Source organism: Ptychodera flava, chromosome 6, assembly GCF_041260155.1.
Source record: "Ptychodera flava strain L36383 chromosome 6, AS_Pfla_20210202, whole genome shotgun sequence".
NCBI classification, from domain to species: Eukaryota; Metazoa; Hemichordata; class Enteropneusta; family Ptychoderidae; genus Ptychodera; species Ptychodera flava.
Genome location: NC_091933.1, coordinates 26,580,671 through 26,598,255, shown reverse-complemented (window position 1 = coordinate 26,598,255; position 17,585 = coordinate 26,580,671). Strand labels below are relative to the sequence as shown.

The window sequence follows — 17,585 nt, the reverse complement described above, 5'->3', positions numbered from 1 at the left end:
TTCTGCTTACTGAATCATGTTGACTTATCAATCACCAGAGCTCTACTCACACCCTGCTTAACACAAACAACATGTGTATCTGCTGATGAGTCACTTGCTAGTATGCACCATGAGTAATGTCATAGAAGCATTTCATATCTACAAAGCAGGAAGGGAGTAGAGATCTAAGCACAGACAACTAAGTCTGTTTCAGAAAGCAGAACAACATGAATAAATTGCTCACACTGAACACAAATAATTTGACAAGACAGTGATTTTCTAAATGTAACAAGCAAACCAAGTGTAAATGACAGGGTTTCAGTTTCAATCTACTTCTTGTTTCCCATATTACTGACATTCCTACATGAACATGGTGACAGATGTCTCTGCCTAGCCTTTGCTCATTTGCAAAAAATCTGTCCCCCTGACAAAACTTGATCCATCTCACGATGTGCAGCTTTCGTGATGAGAACTTTACCTGCCTGAATACTCTGTTGAAATTTCATAAAAATCTCTAATCCCACGAGTACAACATTTCAAACACCTTGCTGAGACGTGACTCAATTACCAGAGACTGAACCCTGCCATGACCTCAGTGCAGCTTGCCTGCATATGATTTGTCTGACGCGCTTCGATTTTTCAACATTGCCTGTTTTTCATATTGTCATCATCACCTATAAGGTACGTATGTGCCTCGAAATTGAAAAACTTGAACTTTTGCACAAACTTTTCGTAAGAAAACTTTTAAACCATTCCCATTTGAATTCAAGCAGAAAACCCTGGTCCCCATGCAAAACTGGGCACAAGGAGAGAAATTACCCACTCTTGAAATTCAAACTGGCTGCCATCCCTCTGTTAATGCTATGGGGAAAATTAGATTTTTGAGTTTCACAAAAATATGCCAGTTAAAAATTTCATTTACTCTATGAGCTTCTACATAAGCCCCAACAAGTGGTAGACCAAACCAGTACTGTAAAAGTTTAAGAGTCCAAATATATGTCCCCGAGGCGCATTCTACCTTAATATAACATCATCATTACACTCATTTTCATCATCACTGGTAGAATCACGTTCTATGAAGTAAATTTTTGCTTTTAAAGATGCAATCGACCAAACTAAGGTGGACGGACTAGGGAAATGCAGAAATCGGCTTCTTCTGAAAGGAGTGATGGACAGAATATATTGGAGGTGGGTAGGATTGGAGTGGAGAGGACATACCTGTTGTTGTAAACGTGTCAACCCTCTCATCCAGAGAATCTGGGCTCTCTTCATCTCCACTCTGTTGAGATCACCGTCATCCACTTCAGTAATACTTGGTACTTCTTGCTCTGATGCACTGGTTCCGTAACTACAGAGGCGGGGGAGTTTGTCAGTCGGTATGGTACACAACAGCTGGGCCCAGAGCAGCTCTCCGACTCCCAGGAATATACACCACATCCAGTGGTCGATGGAAAGAGGCACAGTGTAGAACACTACGGTGCCGTACTCCACTAGAATGATCTGAGGGAAATGAGGGAGAAAGGCAAAATATAGACGCCATGAATACTTGACACTGTGTGGCATTTGCTTTCATGTTAGTGATTTATACCAACCACCTTCTTATGCAGTGATTCAAAACAGTTTTGTTAGAGCAAAAAACATCAAAGCCCTCTGTCCATGTTACCATCACAGTAATATGATCCTGGTATTTGACGGCAGGTTTGATGAAGATGTCAATGAACCCGTGTAAAATGGTCGGCCACTTTGCTCTCTGGCGATGCTGAGTGAGAGTGACAACAATGCCCGCGCAGAACACACAGACACTGGACAAGTTTGAAAGTCAACTGTGAGGGATGTGTTAGTGACGAGCAGTCTGCTAAACTCAACAAGCGTTGCACCTTTTGGACAAACTGCTTTCTGTTCGGGACCGCAAAGACAATGCTCTTTCCTACAAGTAGGTTCAAGCAGCTTTTGGATGGTCTAGAATGGTATTGTGAAGACAAGTGAGATTTACTGAGTGTACCGGTAATAGAGAGCATACAATGGTCTCTTTTGTGTGGTATTTGTTTGCTGTCTGGAAGACTCACAGCTGAATAATCTGCTTCCAAAGTGAAGGGGTTGGAGAAAGATCTTGAGGAGGATTGGAAGTGGGGGAGCGTTCTGGTTGGCATTGGACACAAGATCATGCCAGTAGCCAATTCAATGGTCAGCAAATACCTTGCAGGGAAAAGGACTGACAGACTTGTTCAGTGTCTACTGACACTGCATTGTGTTGACTTACAAACCCTTCCACGGCTTGGCAGACGAGATCACAGATAGAACAAAGGGATCGATCACTTGCAACCAAGCTCATTAACATCTTTATCAAACTTACCCTCAAATCTTGGCTTCAAACTACTGTAACAAGACCTGGACTGTCACAGTTTATCAGTCTGATTATTTCAACAAAGTTAAAACAGTGAAAGTGAAAAACTTCATTGCAAATGTGTTACCACTTTTGCTTGCTGAAAATTACTGATATTATATGATATTAGAGAGTGCACCGAATGTGCGACATTCACATATTAATACTGTTTTACGAGTAAGTATTTGGCCTTATAACTTGAGCATATCAGTACTTTATTTATTTAAAATGAACCAAGGAATACACAAAAGTTCAGTTCTGTCTTAACAAAACAACACAAAGTCATGTATTTACAGTAGAGGCATGCACTATCAAAAGGTAAGCAGCGCTTTATAAAAAGTGAGCATGCTTAGCAGCGTTTTTCGAGTTACATGCAATATGAGACGTGCACAATACAACAACCTGATCAGCTCCATTCACAATGAAGCAAGCGTATGCGATACGGCATAATAATGAAATCATACGTTTACCACAAGGGCGACAACAGCATGATATTTTGCTTAAAGCAGGTACTGAGACAAAGAAAAAAACAACTATAGATTTTAAGGTGAGAAACATGAAAAAGTGAAATATGCACATGACGATGACGGCAAATGAATCCGGGGCGATGATTCTTGGGTATTACTATAAAAGTCCTTTGAGTTTCTGTCATTTTTGCTGCGACCATGTTTCTGCTGTCATGCAATGTACACTGTGACGGGGGGATGGGACACAGGTGGGACTGGAGTTAAATTAGCTGTGCTTAAAAAACACATGAAACTGGAGGTGTCACGTTTTGGAAGAATCAAAATCTGGAATTGGATTTTTGGAGTTGACAGCTTAAAGGACACAGGAACATCTTGACCTTGAACCACTTGCACTGCAAAGCTTTTGAATTTTCCACTCTTCAAAATGAGACCCTCTTTAGTCTATTCTAAATGATCCCAGGAAAGAATTTTAACTTGCCATCTTTCCAGTCAAGCTGTAATTCCACCACCTTTCAAGGCAAAGCTTATACGTTCAACTGAAACTTGCTGCTACCAGCAGTCATGTCTGCATCAAAGTTTAAAACAAAACAAAACACCACATGCATATTTTTAAAACCCATGGCAGAGTTTATCCTTACGTATACTCCTGACAAACAAGTTAAATGAAACTGTGGCAATAATTCTTTTCTTCTTCTTTTGCCAGCAAGAAACCATGTAAGATTTTTCACCCTGGAAAATTCAAACCCTTACCTGTGCGGCAAATGTACAAAGAGAATTCCGATGAAGATCGGATTTCTGTGCATTCCTATGAAGACATTCCGCTCGTCATGTATCTTTCTGGAATTGACCTCATTAAATAGTTGCATCATTACAAAAGTATTAAAGATGAGTGTAAAATGTGTTGTTGGATGCTTCACACCTATTCCGCTATCAATATCAAAGATACTAGGACCTAAAACAAGACAAGAACACATAGGCAGATGTAAGCAATGGTGTTGTTGAAAACTGATCTCCTTATCAACCTGAGAAACTGATGACAATGCAGATGTCTGATTTCATTTGAATTCACTATCTCTTGCACAAAATTAATTTTTTTGCCGCCCAAGTCAATCACGTTATCATACTACTCGATGCCTTTAATAGCATGTGCCTTGTGCTGGGGGCTCAAACTGGATGACATTGAAATGCATTGTGGGTAAAAATTCGACTTCTCACCACAGCAAGAGTTTGACATAGTGATCTGTTAAATGTTTTAACTGAGTCGTTTTCATGGCAAGAAGTTCTGCTTATTTGTGAAAGTAGCTGAACTCATGCATATTTTCATCATTTTATGCGTTTCTGAGATTAATTCATGCATAACCTTACACTTTACTTCAGCTTCTGTAATCTTACATGTTTTACCTGTAGAAATCTGCCATATTATAAATATGATTGATAGCCTGAGATATCTATGACTCACTTAGGTGGCAAAATTGTGTTCAAGGTACAGACAATAATGCAAATAATGGTGAGAGCTACAATGGCAACAAGCGGAACAAGGTTGCCAGTCAAAGCAACAACCACTTTTATAATAATCCTTTTACCATCATAGTTTTCCCCACTCTCATTGGTATCAATGGCGGGTGTGGACCTGTTTACAGGGACTGGGGGGGGGGGGGGAATGGGTTAAAAATTGGAAAGGAACAGAAATACTCTAGATATATTTATTGTAATGGTAAACATGACTATTCCTCTTGCCTACAGAAGGTGAGTATAATATAAAGCGCCCTCGTGTGACAATCTCTGTATTACAGATATATTACATAAACTGTTTTCAATGGCAGTTCATTTTAAATATTGCACCAAAAACAATATTTGTGAAATCAGATAAAGTCCCACTTTGTAGACAAGTTCTACACAATAGTACTTGTACATGCAGTGGTCCTTCAAGCAGAGTTAGATGTACAGTATCATCAAGAATCAATTTGAAAGCTCATGGAGTAAAGACATTTTTCACTGGCTTATTTTTTGTGAAAATTGACAATCTAATATTTCCCCACAGAGTTATCAAACTCAGGGTTGGCGGCCATTTTGAATGCTAGTGTTGGTAAACATTGCATAATCTGTTTCTCTAGTACAAAATTTTGCACTGTGCCCCCCTAATTTTTATTCTTGATTTAAAAAAGGAATGGTTTAGGATTTTTTTGAGTTGGATAAAAGTTTAAGTCTTTCAATTTTGGGGTGTGAACTACCTTAACCCTTTCACCACAGTGGTTTAGCCCAAACCTATTGTTAGCAATGGTGATTGTGGACCTGTTTACAGGGAATGAGGGTGAACAGCTTAAAAAGGTAATCCTGACCTGGCAAGTTAAACACATGGCAGAGAAGTAATTTTGCAGATTGTAAGAGGCAATAGGCTTATGGGACCAAAGTTTGGTAGAAGGCAACCATTTGAAGAACAGAAAACCTATCACAGATCAACTGACCTGCATAAAGTATGCTGAACATAATAACCAGTTGATAGACTGAATGCCCTAGGATGTTCTTCATCATCGTCTGGGATATCAGTGGTGACGTACGACCATACGGTTTGCGCAAAAGCAAATCTTCTGTGGGTGGTTCGGTTGCCAGAGCCAATGACGCAAACGTGTCCATTATTAAGTTGACCCACAACATTTGAACTGCTTTCAATGGACTATTCTGTGAGGGTACGAAAATCAACAAAAAATTATTTTTTTTTCACCAAGATATATGGTGCATTTACTAAAAATCATGACACTACTAGAAACCCACACTGGTTGACCTAATGTTGAAAGTCAATTGAGATGCTTCAAGCTTAAATTATTAAAATGGAAAGAAATTAGAAAGAGTATGACAGAGCCTGTGTAATTGTTCCCTGATAGAACTTTGCTGGTGGCATAATTGTTTGCTCAAATTTACATGGATGTTCATCAGCCAAATCACTGTAGATTAAGAATTTGGACTGCAGTGATTTTCTCAAGATGGAACTGACAACTTCTCCAAGGCAAATCATTTGCCAGAAGACATTCAACATGGTGAATATTGAAGTGCTTTTACTGATATAAGAGACCATGCGCACATGCCTTGGGAACTACAATGAAGTTTTGAATGCTGTCTCCACGCATGATCCTTCCTTCATTTTCATGAAGGATACCAGTCTTTTAATGTGCATAACAGAACAAACACTCCTGTTTGTAAATATTTCACGATTCTCCCTTGAAAAGGACTCTTTCCTTGTCTTCTGGGCTACTTACCTCAATTGTACAAGCACCAATAAACGCCAGTGTCACGGCAACCACGTTGACAGTCAGTTGGAACTGAAGGAACTTGGCAATACTATCGTAGACGTTACGACCCCACATGACTGCCTTGACAATGCTGGTGAAGTTATCGTCTGTCAGGATGATGTCAGATGCTTCTTTGGCCACATCTGTACCTGCAATGCCCTATAGAAGAAAGAAGGAAACCATCAAACTGGACTTCACGTTGCTGACCAGTATATGCACAACAGTCGAATCAACAAGACAGAGACACAAAATACTGATACAGACAGTGCACAGAAGTTGTCTGAGTTACTTGGGGAACTCTCTCAAAAAGGCGGTGACTTTTAAGGCGAACACAGTAAAATTTGTATTGGCCACTCAGTCAGTTGCACATTTGGCGCCCATCAAGCGTTGCGAGTAAATGTTGCTCTTCACACTACTGGAGAATGTAACTGTCAAAATCTGACAACAACAGGTCAATATTGCTTGGGGTTGAGTAAACTAGAACTGTGGGAATTTCCATCCTTGAGTTTTCTGATTTCAAAGTGTGTATGCTACTTGGTATGACAACACAACTTACCATAGCAAATCCAACATCAGCCTTCTTCAGGGCAGGGCCATCGTTGGTACCATCCCCTGTGACTGCTACCACTTCCCTGTTAGCGTTGACTCTACTGTCTATGATGCCTTTGACTAGGGTGTGTTTGTCCGTTGGTGAGGATCTTGCCAGCACTCGCAGCCTTGGCCAGATTTTGTCAATTAGTTCTTGTTGAATCTGGAGCACAGAGGAGCAATAATTTCAGTAACAATTGACTGACTGAGAGAATACCAAATATTCTCATTTGCCCCTTCTGTTAAAATTGCCATATTACCTTGATTGTATGGTGACATTTTGCAAAATTACAAAGATATTTGCCATGTGATTAAGGTAGAGTGGATACTTGTCCTCAAAATTTTACAATAATTTTCTGGTCTACTGACTGTATGGGCTCACAAAATGTAGTTTTCAGTGCCTTACTTTTGTGAAAATTGAAGATTTAATTTTCCCCATAAAGTTAACACAGGGCCATTTTTAATTTCAAGTGTTGGTGAACGTTAGGTATTTGTTTCTCTATTGCAAATATTTTGACAGTGACCCCACAGTTACATTCTTCTGATCTTGAAAGAGAATGGAAAAAAGTTTCTCGGGGGAAATTTGAGCAGAAGTTTGTGTCTTTCAGTTTTGAGATACGTTAGAACTGCATGTACCTTGAGATGAATGAATAACCATTGGTGTACAGTGGGAGGCACAAGAAGGACTATCAGCAACTCCTACTAGGGCTGTTTGCGGTCAGCTTTGTTACTAAATGAAGCTGCATGCACTCAACATTGGACACCACTTAGAATTTCGGACTAATTTTTTCAGTGTTGCGCATGCAAGGTGTTTGCTGCACCTTGTAGTCAGAGTCATTAAGATGTCTTTTCTAGTATTCATTGTAAAATTGGCAGTAACCTATGAAGTTATTTTCATTGTTTTTTTTGCATAATTATGAAATCTCCAAAAAAGTAATCTAAATTTGCAGACAAATATTTTTTTTCCCTTATCAGTGAGAGAACAATGATGTCATTTGTGATCATTCCTATTTCTACTCTGGGCACACTTTTCACCTGGAAACGTTTTGAAGCTATTGATGGATTAGAAAAGCCACTTACAATTCCATACTTATCCCTGATTCTTCTATTGAATTCTTTTCCTTCTAGAATGAGGAAATCTTCCCTTGGATCCAGGATGCCGCATTTGGTTGAGATGGACCTGGCTGTGTTGATGTTGTCCCCAGTAACCATTCGTACTGTAATTCCGGCACGTTGACATTTCCTGATCGATTCTGGAACCTGCAGACACAAATATTTACTCTAGTCATATTGCTGGACCAAAACAGCACACCGGCCAAAAAGTAAATGACATGGATTTATGATTTATCAATAAGAATGTTTTTTAAAATACACGTAGACTGTAGTCTAAAACCTCTCTGACATTAAGGCATACGATCTCGCCAAATCTTAAGTCTTTAATATCATACACCGAAACTTTGGAGAGGTTTTAGACTTAGCTGACCCTCTCAATGATGAAACTTCTCTTCTGGCATTTTCTACATTTATCCCTATTTTCTAGAAGATAAAATTTCACCTTTACCCTTTGAACCCTGCCCTCCCCTGGTGACCTATGACATAGTATGAACCCTGACCCCCTGGTGACCTATGAACCCTGGCCCTACTGGTAACCTATGACATACTATGGAAACTAACACTCACAGATGGCTCAAAGGGTTAATGCATTCTTGGTAGTATATGTCAATCCTACAGTGCTAAAAAATTCAAAATGGGACATCAACATATTCAGATAGGACATCAAAATCTTTAGATGGCTTCTTAAAAAGAATGAAGAATAGATTGAAATGAGCTTGCAGGTATGCAGTATTAAAGACATTTAAATGTTGCTATATATTGGGCTGAATTTTTGTCTTGCAAACAGAAACCTCTACTACTGATTCTCTTTGTTCACACTGAAGTGAAGGAATCTTGAATGAGGAGAAACAAGAGCTCATCAGCTGAATTGTGATTTTGTTACGTGGTCTGAAAAGTTATCTAGGACTAAATATTCAGAGTGTATGAGAAAGCATTCTATGATAAATGACAGCATTGAACTTTGACCCTTTCACTCCTAGATTTGGTTTCTCATTGTAGACATATACAGGGGAAATGGTGACACACAGGCTAAACAAAGAAATGAATGGGAGGACATAAATTCCTGTGGTCTATAATGCAACATGTATAAGCCATTGACAGCCAAAACAATTTTAAGGGATCAGTCATGGGTTCTCTTTGCTATACATGTATCCCATTATTAAAAGATGTGCTAGATATTGGGTGCATTTGGTAAAACTGCTATTTGAAATACGCATGTATTCAGTTACTCTTGAAATGGTGCAGCTAAGTTTGTTAGTAGAGCATATTAAAAGTTATTAGTTGTCCATATTCAAAATCTTAAGAATACCATGGATTCAATTGGAAATCCAAGTATTTCATTAAAAGAGAAAGCGTCTCATTTTGAAGTGCCATCTTATGAATGATTGACATAAAAGCAGATTGGAGGTATATGTGTGTGCACTTGTGCGTGTGCATACGTCTGTTCATCTTGTGTGAGATGTAAAACATGAATACATTCACGAAAAGTGACCACCTCCACACACTTCACCGACCTTCACCTCACTGTCACAGGTAAATAAACCAGACATGAACAAGAGTTTACCACAGAGAAAGAGAACACAGCCATATATACACCAATAGATACAGATAAAGTGTGAACACAGTACGAGTATGAGCGACTAAACCTGAAGACATTAGATCCAACAGACCAGGTGTAAATCGAGAACAGAGGTTGACAGTCTACAGGAGTATTTATGGTGATCGGAGCAGAGAATGGTAGAGTGGTTTAGAGATGCGGGGGGGAAAGATGGTCAGTTTGGTTGAAGGACTCTATTGGAATCGAACAAACTAGGGAGGGTGCTAGGTTGGTTCTATTGGGGGTTTGAGTGGTTTATTTTTCAGGGTTTTTTCCCTGTTGTTTTTCTTATACACTAGATACGTAGAATTGTTTCCATACCTGGGTATCAAGCTGGGTTGGATGGATGGATGCACTTGGAATGGACGTACTTACTTTTACATATCCCCCTTTACTTTATGTCAAACCCTCTGACTGTGGTGTTGTGTGCGTGAACACAATGCATGCCTGATCAGAGAATGAACTTTGCAAGAAGAAACATGTATGACGGAAAACTCACATAAAAGAAACACATGGCACACCGGAACACTCTCATCACACCATTCTGTGCTGCGTGTTTCTGTGTAATAACATATCATCTAAATGTTGCTCCCAGGGAGATGGAGACCAAAAATAATCCTTCCACATACAAACACAACATGCATGTACTCACTGAGCCTTGAAGTGTCTAATGCCTTTACATTGATTTTAGTCTTTTTATTGTACAATATAAATTCATTCAAAAAGGCAAGGAGAGAGAAAGTATATTTGCTGGATTTTTTGAGGAAATTGATAAGTCAAAGTAAAGTTGTAAGTTCAGAATCATCTACATAGCATTTTTGAAATTCGACTATGAATGCTCCTTTGATAAGAAATCACTTGTTATGGAAAGTCATGTGGGTTGTTAAAGACAAGATCGCTTGTATTCCATTTCCTGGTTTTTCGACTTTTTTAAGGCTGTTATTAATTTGATTTCAATAACAGACAGGAAACCTGAGTACTAAAAATTCAACTGGCATTTAAATGTTAATTGTGTGATGACCACTGCTGCATAGAAAGTGCATTTCAATAGGATTGCACGATAAGCATACGCATACAGACACACATACACAGACACACGCATACATACATACATAAATATGTACACGCACAAAATAAGACAGGGACACATACATACTTAACGCACGCATATAAACACACACACAAAGAAATGAAAAACAAACGGTCCTGCAAAACAAACAGCTTTATGTGTGCAGATGCACTGAAGAAGATAGGCAAACACATTCTGTGTGAATAAATGGACAAAATGGATGCAACGAGTGAAATGTGAAAAATGTTTAAAAAATGACAATGAAGCTGTATGACTGATTTGTCCAATTTGCTCATTTGTGTCTTAGTAAACAATGAGCTGTAACCACAACACAAGGTTTCACAAGGTTTTGATGAACAAGAGTGGTACAACATGACAAAATGATTCCACATCTCTTTGGTTTGCTGATTTTAATACGCCAGTATCGGTGAGCAATGTTGACCATTTGGAAAAATGATGGGAAGTTCTCATGAATGAACGCTTTACCTTGGGCTTGATAATATCAATTGTAAACTCAGACTTTTTCCTATTTTCTAGATGCACAACTAATTGCTCTGCACAAACACAAACTAACGAAACCAAAAACTCTTACCTCCGGCCGTACAGGGTCTTCAATACCGACAATAGCAATACAGGTTAGTTTGGAAACAACGATGTGTTCCTCATCCCAGTCAGGTTCTTCATCCATGAATCCCGGTAGGCAATACTCAGCGTCCTGAGCCCATGTGAAGCCATGGGTTCAATTACATTCCGTGTGACATCTTCCTTGTCCGTGTGGAGAAAAGGCTGCGGCTGGCCATCGCATCCAGAATTAATGTACATCTGTTGTAATGACAAAAAGCACACATATTCCATCACAAAATCTGCTCAAGAATTAAAATAGTCCAATTTTCACACAAGGATAGAAAATCAAAGGGGTTTGAGAGTGTATAACAATACAATGCAATGAAATAACAATGCAATGAAAAGGTCCCTTTTTTAACCAGTTCACTCAAATTCCACTCTAGACCAGTCCACAATTACTATTCACCATCACAATGTGGCTTTTCTTTCATAACCTCTATGGAGAGGTTAGACCATATTTGTGGAAAGCAGGGGTAATAGAACAAAACTGATGGGAAAGAAGTATCCTGACAATGGTTAGCATGATACCAAGATCCAACATTTGGCCTGTACAATACATTTAACCAGGTTGGTAAGTGGGAAGTGGCACATTACTGTACACTGGGGAGCAATTCTGTCAAGCCAACGGAGCATTTTCCAAATACTAAGACAGAAGGAAAAGAGACGTTGTGTTGCTGACTTTGGTAAACTCAGAGGTGCTCTCCCACGGGCAGCTCTCACATCATATCACAAAGTTCTGCTCAGACTTACTTTTTGAGAATAATTTCTGAAGCACCTTTGCTGAAGAGTCTGAATCCTCCACCAGGAAGAGGTATGGCCGTACTCATTGACTTGCGCATGGAGTTGAATGTGTAGACATGGTGAAACTTCTCCTCTGGCCATTCATCTCGGACAGCTTGGTAGTCATAGTCCAGAGCTTGTAAGAAACCTAGTAGAGCGCACTCAGTCTTGTTACCTATTTGCTTTGGAAGCTCTCCTTCTTGCTCTGGCGGCTTTACAGTCGATGGAAAAGGAAGGCAGATGGGAAGCAAGAGTAAAGTAAATATCAAACAAACAAACAACCAGTCTGACATTTAACATGAAATGGTAGTCAATAGTACTGCATTCGGAAGGATGCATCACAAGTGTGACATTTACAGTAGGTTTCAATTCAGTGCCACAACTGTGTGTGTGAGACAGACACATCGTATGCACAACATAAACAATTAGCTTGGGCATCACGACACATTTCAAAGTCACCGCCTCATTAATTAGTTACAGTAAACCAGTATGGGGCAACTCAGTCTGGACTGACAGCCGAACAGTTGATTGCACATGATTGATTGTGTAGCTGTCGAGTAACGATTACAGCTGAAAGTTAGAAGTTTTCTCAGCTAAAAGTGTCTCAAACGCAGAGTTGTGGCACCAAATTGAAACCCACTGTATGTATTCAAAGCAGCTCCGTTGTATCTTTCATAAACACTTGATGTTCACCCGGGTTCAGGAAAAATCATATTCTTGGGGAAGAACTGCACAGTAGGTCTCTGTCAGATCATTGTTTCAATAGGAATATTCTGAACAAATATGAAATCGTAGTGGCGGTGTCCTCAGTTTCATCAGCTTGCAAATATGCTTTGATACAGCGATGTCAGGAGTAAATATTTTTTGTATCAAAAAGAACTTTATTCAAAAGATAAAAATACGACCTTGAAGTGAAGTGCAAGTACTTACAATGACCTTGGAGGAGTAACCACTATTTATTGATATTGAATGGAGGAGAAGATCTCGAATTTTCTCATAGATGTCATCCTTCTTTGGAACTTCTTTGAAGTGGGTTCCACCTATGTATGCCTGTACAACTGTCATTCTGTTGGTTGTAAGGGTCCCTGTTTTGTCGGAACAAATGGCTGTTGCGTTTCCCATAGTTTCACAGGCATCCAAATGACGCACTAAGTTATTGTCCTTGGTCATTTTCTGTTGATTTGAAGTAACAGAATAGATGCTATGTTAACTTTACAGGTACAATGGAAAATCTTCCTTCAAAATAATACTTACCACGTTTTTCTTTTCTTGAGAAGAAATATTGAAGAAAAGGATCAAATAAAAGTCAAAAAAAGCTTTTGGAAGGATCAGTGATTTTGTCAAAGGAGTGTATCGAGTCAGCAAGTTTTTGTGCAAGTACCCATCCATTGTGACCACAGCTTTAAATGGCTCCAGTCACCATCCCTAAGTTAGGAGATCCAACTTTTACCAAAGAAAACAAAGGGAATAGGCCAAACCATTGGGGTGATAGGGTTACTAGGTAAATCTGCAGTGTGACTTCTGAAGGCTTGCCATGCTGACCGAAAAAGAAAAAATCCTCCAGGGAGTAACTTACAGTGACAGAATATGCCAGCGAGAGAGTGACAGCTAGCGGTAATCCTTCAGGTACAGCTACGACCAGTACAGTAACACCGATGATGAAGAAATCTATGAATTCAGACCAGTAAGTGTTGCTCCAAGACTTGCCCTCTATGGCGAATGTTTCTATGCAGAACCGCAACACCAAAACTATGATGGTCAGCACAGCGATGGCTGAACCTGTGAATTGAAAGTTCATGGTTAGTAGACATCCTAGCACTTAAAAGGATCTTTTATAGAATTACACATTCACTAAAATCAATCAATCTATCAATGCAAATGTATATACACAATGTATACAATGTCCAATACCACTGCCAGAGTGTTTTTCACAGGTGGTTTTTGGATTATGAAAAGAGGAAACATGCTTTACATGTGCTTATATGGTTTATCACAGGTCATCACTGAGGACACAGTCCCTGCTCACACCATTAATTGATATGCACATGCACACTACAATACAATGTCTGTGTGCCAAGTTTGAATGAAATCTGTTCAGAGATAGTTGAGTTATGGTTTAAAAACAGGAAAAAAATTGCAACAAAATGGCTGCCCGGTGGCCATATTGGATCATATCGCAAAATAAATTGACATGCATATATATGCCATAGTAGTTTATCTGTGTATCAACATTGAATGAAATCAGTTCAGGGATACTGAGTTATTGTTCAAAAACATGAAAAAAATCACAAGGCGGCCATATTGATCATATCGTGAAACAAATTGACGTGTATATATATGCCATAGTACTTTATCTGTGTACCAACATTGAACGAAATCGGTTCAGGGATAGTTGAGTTATGGTTCAAAAACATGAAAATTCGCAACAAAATGGCCGCCCAGCGGTCATATTGGATTGTATCGCAAAATAAATTGACGTGCATATGTATGGCACAGTACTTTATCCTTCCACACAGTTTGAAGAAAATCTGCTCAGGGGTGACAGAGAAACAGCTGCTGACGGACAGACTGAAGGACGGACGGACAGGACCCAATCTATAAGTCCCCAGAGAGACATCTTTTGAACTCTGAGGGAGGGAACTTTTTTCAAATGGCACTAAATTCAGATTGTGAATATCAATTGGAGGAAGACTATTGAAAGCTATGTGGTTGTCTGAAAAAAGTCATTTGAGGGCATCCAGGATTGAAAAGAAAATATGAATATTATCCTGGCACCTCAATAGTAAAAAGCAATCATCGTTGATGACACAGTCCCCACTTGGTAATGGGTATTTTGATTACAGGTCCTCAAAGAGGATAGAGTCCTCTTCATTAGGTCTGTGATAAAAATACTTTTGAATGAATTCGCTTGATACATGTCTGAGTTATGGTTCAGGACATGAAAAAATCGTAACAAAATGGTCGCACAGTGGCCATATTGGATCGCATCACAAAACAAATTGATGTGCATAGCTATGACATTGGTCGATGTCCTTGTACCAACTTTGAATAAAATTGGTTGAAACATGCGGATATGCCTGAGAAATGGCTCTGTACATGAAAAAATCGTAATAAAATGGCCGCCTGGCGGCCATATTGGATCGTATCACAAAACAGATTGACGTGCATATGTATGACATAGGTTAATGTCCTTGTACCAATTTTGAATAAAATCGGTTGAGATATGCCTGAGTTATGGCTCTGTATATGAAAAAATCGTAATAAAATTGGCCGCACAGCGGCCATATTGGATCGTATCACAAAACAAATTGTCGTGCACAGCTATGACATTTGTCAATAAGCTTGTACCAACTTTGAATAAAATCGGTTGAAACGTGCCTGAGTTATGGCTCTGTACATGAAAAAATCGTAATAAAATGGCCGCCTGGCGGCCATATTGGATCGTATCATGAAGCAAATTGACGTGCATATCTATGACATTGGTCAATGTCCTTGTACCAACTCTGAATAAAATCGTTCGAAACATGCCTGAGTAATGGCTCTGTACATGAAAAAATCGTAATAAAATGGCCGCCTGGCGGCCATATTGGATCGTATCACAAAACAAATTGATGTGCATATCAATGACATTGGTCAATAACCTTGTACCAACTCTGAATAAAATCGGTCGAAACATGCCTGAGTAATGGCTCTGTACGTGAAAAATCGTAATAAAATGGCCGCCTGGCAGCCATATTGGATCGTATCACAAAACAAATTGACGTGCATCTGTATGACATTGGTCAATGTCCTTGTACCAACTTTGAATAAAATCAGTTGGAACATGCTGAGTTATGGCTCTGTACATGAAAAAATCGTAATAAAATGGCCGCCTGGCGGCCATATTGGATCGTATCACAAACAAATCGACGTGCATCTGTATGACATAAGGAGTAATCCTTGTACCAAGTTTGAATGAAATCGCTCCAGGCATCTCTGAGATATCTGCGTGAACGGACGGACGCACGCACGGACGGACGGACGCACGGACGCACGCACGGACATGACCAAACCTATAAGTCCCCCCGGACGGTGTCCGTGGGGACTAAAAAGCAATGATTTTTGAATGTGCACAATAGCATCGTGAGGAAATAGATTGAACAGAATTTTTGAAGGTTCTTTAAATTGAAGATTCTGAAAGATTCCACCAGAATTAGTTTTGAACCACAAGTTAAGTTCTAAACGTTGATTGTTGGATTATGAGAGACATTGAATAGGAAGCTTTTGAGATGTTAGAGATACATCTTACAGTCATGTGTCAAAGAAAGAAAAGGTAAGACATAAACTTCAACATAAAATAGTGTCAGGCAGCTTAATGATAGCAACAGAGTCACAATTGATGGGTTGGATGAAAAGTACAAACCTGCATAACCAATCTGAATGGCCAACTTTGTAAGCTTCAGTTGGAGCACAGATTGTTCTTTTTTGGGGAAGGATGGCATTTTAATTTTGGCTTTTTTCACTTCAGAGTCCTCATCAGATTCAGAATCAGAATCCTTCTTGGCATCATCCAGAGCACCATCAGCTTTGCCATCCAACATCTTGCTCTCTGCTTCTCCATCAGCATGCTTTGCATCTGTCGATCAAAAGATGATCAAACAAAAAAGGGAAATTTTAAGAACAATATATTATGTAGTCATCGGCATTTCAATGAAGTAAGTTTATTTTTCCTCCATCCAAGAATCTACTTGCACTAACCTATACACTCTAAATTTTTGTTTGGTTCAAATGATAAACCAACTGGACATCTTAACAATACACTGTATCGCCATTTTCTTTATACAAATTTTGAACACAAGAACATTAGACTACGTCAGTTATCTCTAGAATGGCATGACGTATTTCACAGAAAACACATGTTAACTGAACTGTAATGGATAGATAAACATAAGGCGAGACATTTCCAGTGTATTCACCCACACATGTGTGGTAAAACTATTGTGATACCTGAGAAGACTTTATTGCGATAAAATTCATGTTGTACTTAAATGACACCATTGGGGCTGTTTGTACAATGCGGACAATACCGTTGGTACCCTTTGCTATGTCACATGTTTTCAGGAGAATATTTGCATGGTGCCAGTTGTTGATACACGCAGAATGTCTCTGTCTCGTATTTTGCACAACTCATCATGAATGTATGTCATTTTTCACCACCAGCTGGTTTCATGAATGGCTCAATCATCAATTCATGTAATTTCCATGGTAACCCTGGTTCATCTTGACTAACATGAATTTAGGCGCCTGAGCGTAAGCACAGCATGAGAAATTTGGACATACAAAACGTAAATTAGAGATACAAATCTGATTTGAATGAGTTGACAATCAATCATTTACTCTGAAGCTTAAAGCAGGAACAAAAATTATCTCCTCAGGAAGTCAACAATGTACCTCCATGTCCATGAATCTAGCTATTCTATCAGCAGTTTGACATCACTGAAGTGTTGCTTGTCTGAGTTTGAATCTGAAAATAACTTCATAGTCACCTTTAATCAGAGGCCGCCCTGCACCTGTGCCTCGAAGGCTTGCGGAGTGATTGACATGGATGTTTTGCGTTATTGGCAATATTTCAAGGGCAAGGCGAAGTGCCTCCATTGAGAAAATGAAAAGCATATCACATTATCTCAAAGCCTTCATTTTGAAAGTACACGGAAATGTG

General features: G+C 39.2%; 1 protein-coding gene across 1 annotated transcript in view; it reads right to left on the bottom strand.

The window, feature by feature from the left end:
- The window catches only part of LOC139134413 (plasma membrane calcium-transporting ATPase 3-like), a 139,831-nt gene that overhangs the window by 3,255 nt on the left and 118,991 nt on the right, over positions 1–17,585 (bottom strand). The window contains 13 exon segments of the mRNA XM_070701275.1: positions 1,198–1,549; positions 3,580–3,781; positions 5,295–5,508; positions 6,084–6,275; positions 6,673–6,867; positions 7,785–7,964; positions 11,076–11,170; positions 11,173–11,286; positions 11,289–11,305; positions 11,858–12,099; positions 12,818–13,060; positions 13,464–13,666; positions 16,290–16,502. Of these exon segments, the coding sequence (XP_070557376.1) occupies positions 1,198–1,549; positions 3,580–3,781; positions 5,295–5,508; positions 6,084–6,275; positions 6,673–6,867; positions 7,785–7,964; positions 11,076–11,170; positions 11,173–11,286; positions 11,289–11,305; positions 11,858–12,099; positions 12,818–13,060; positions 13,464–13,666; positions 16,290–16,502 (2,462 nt within the window).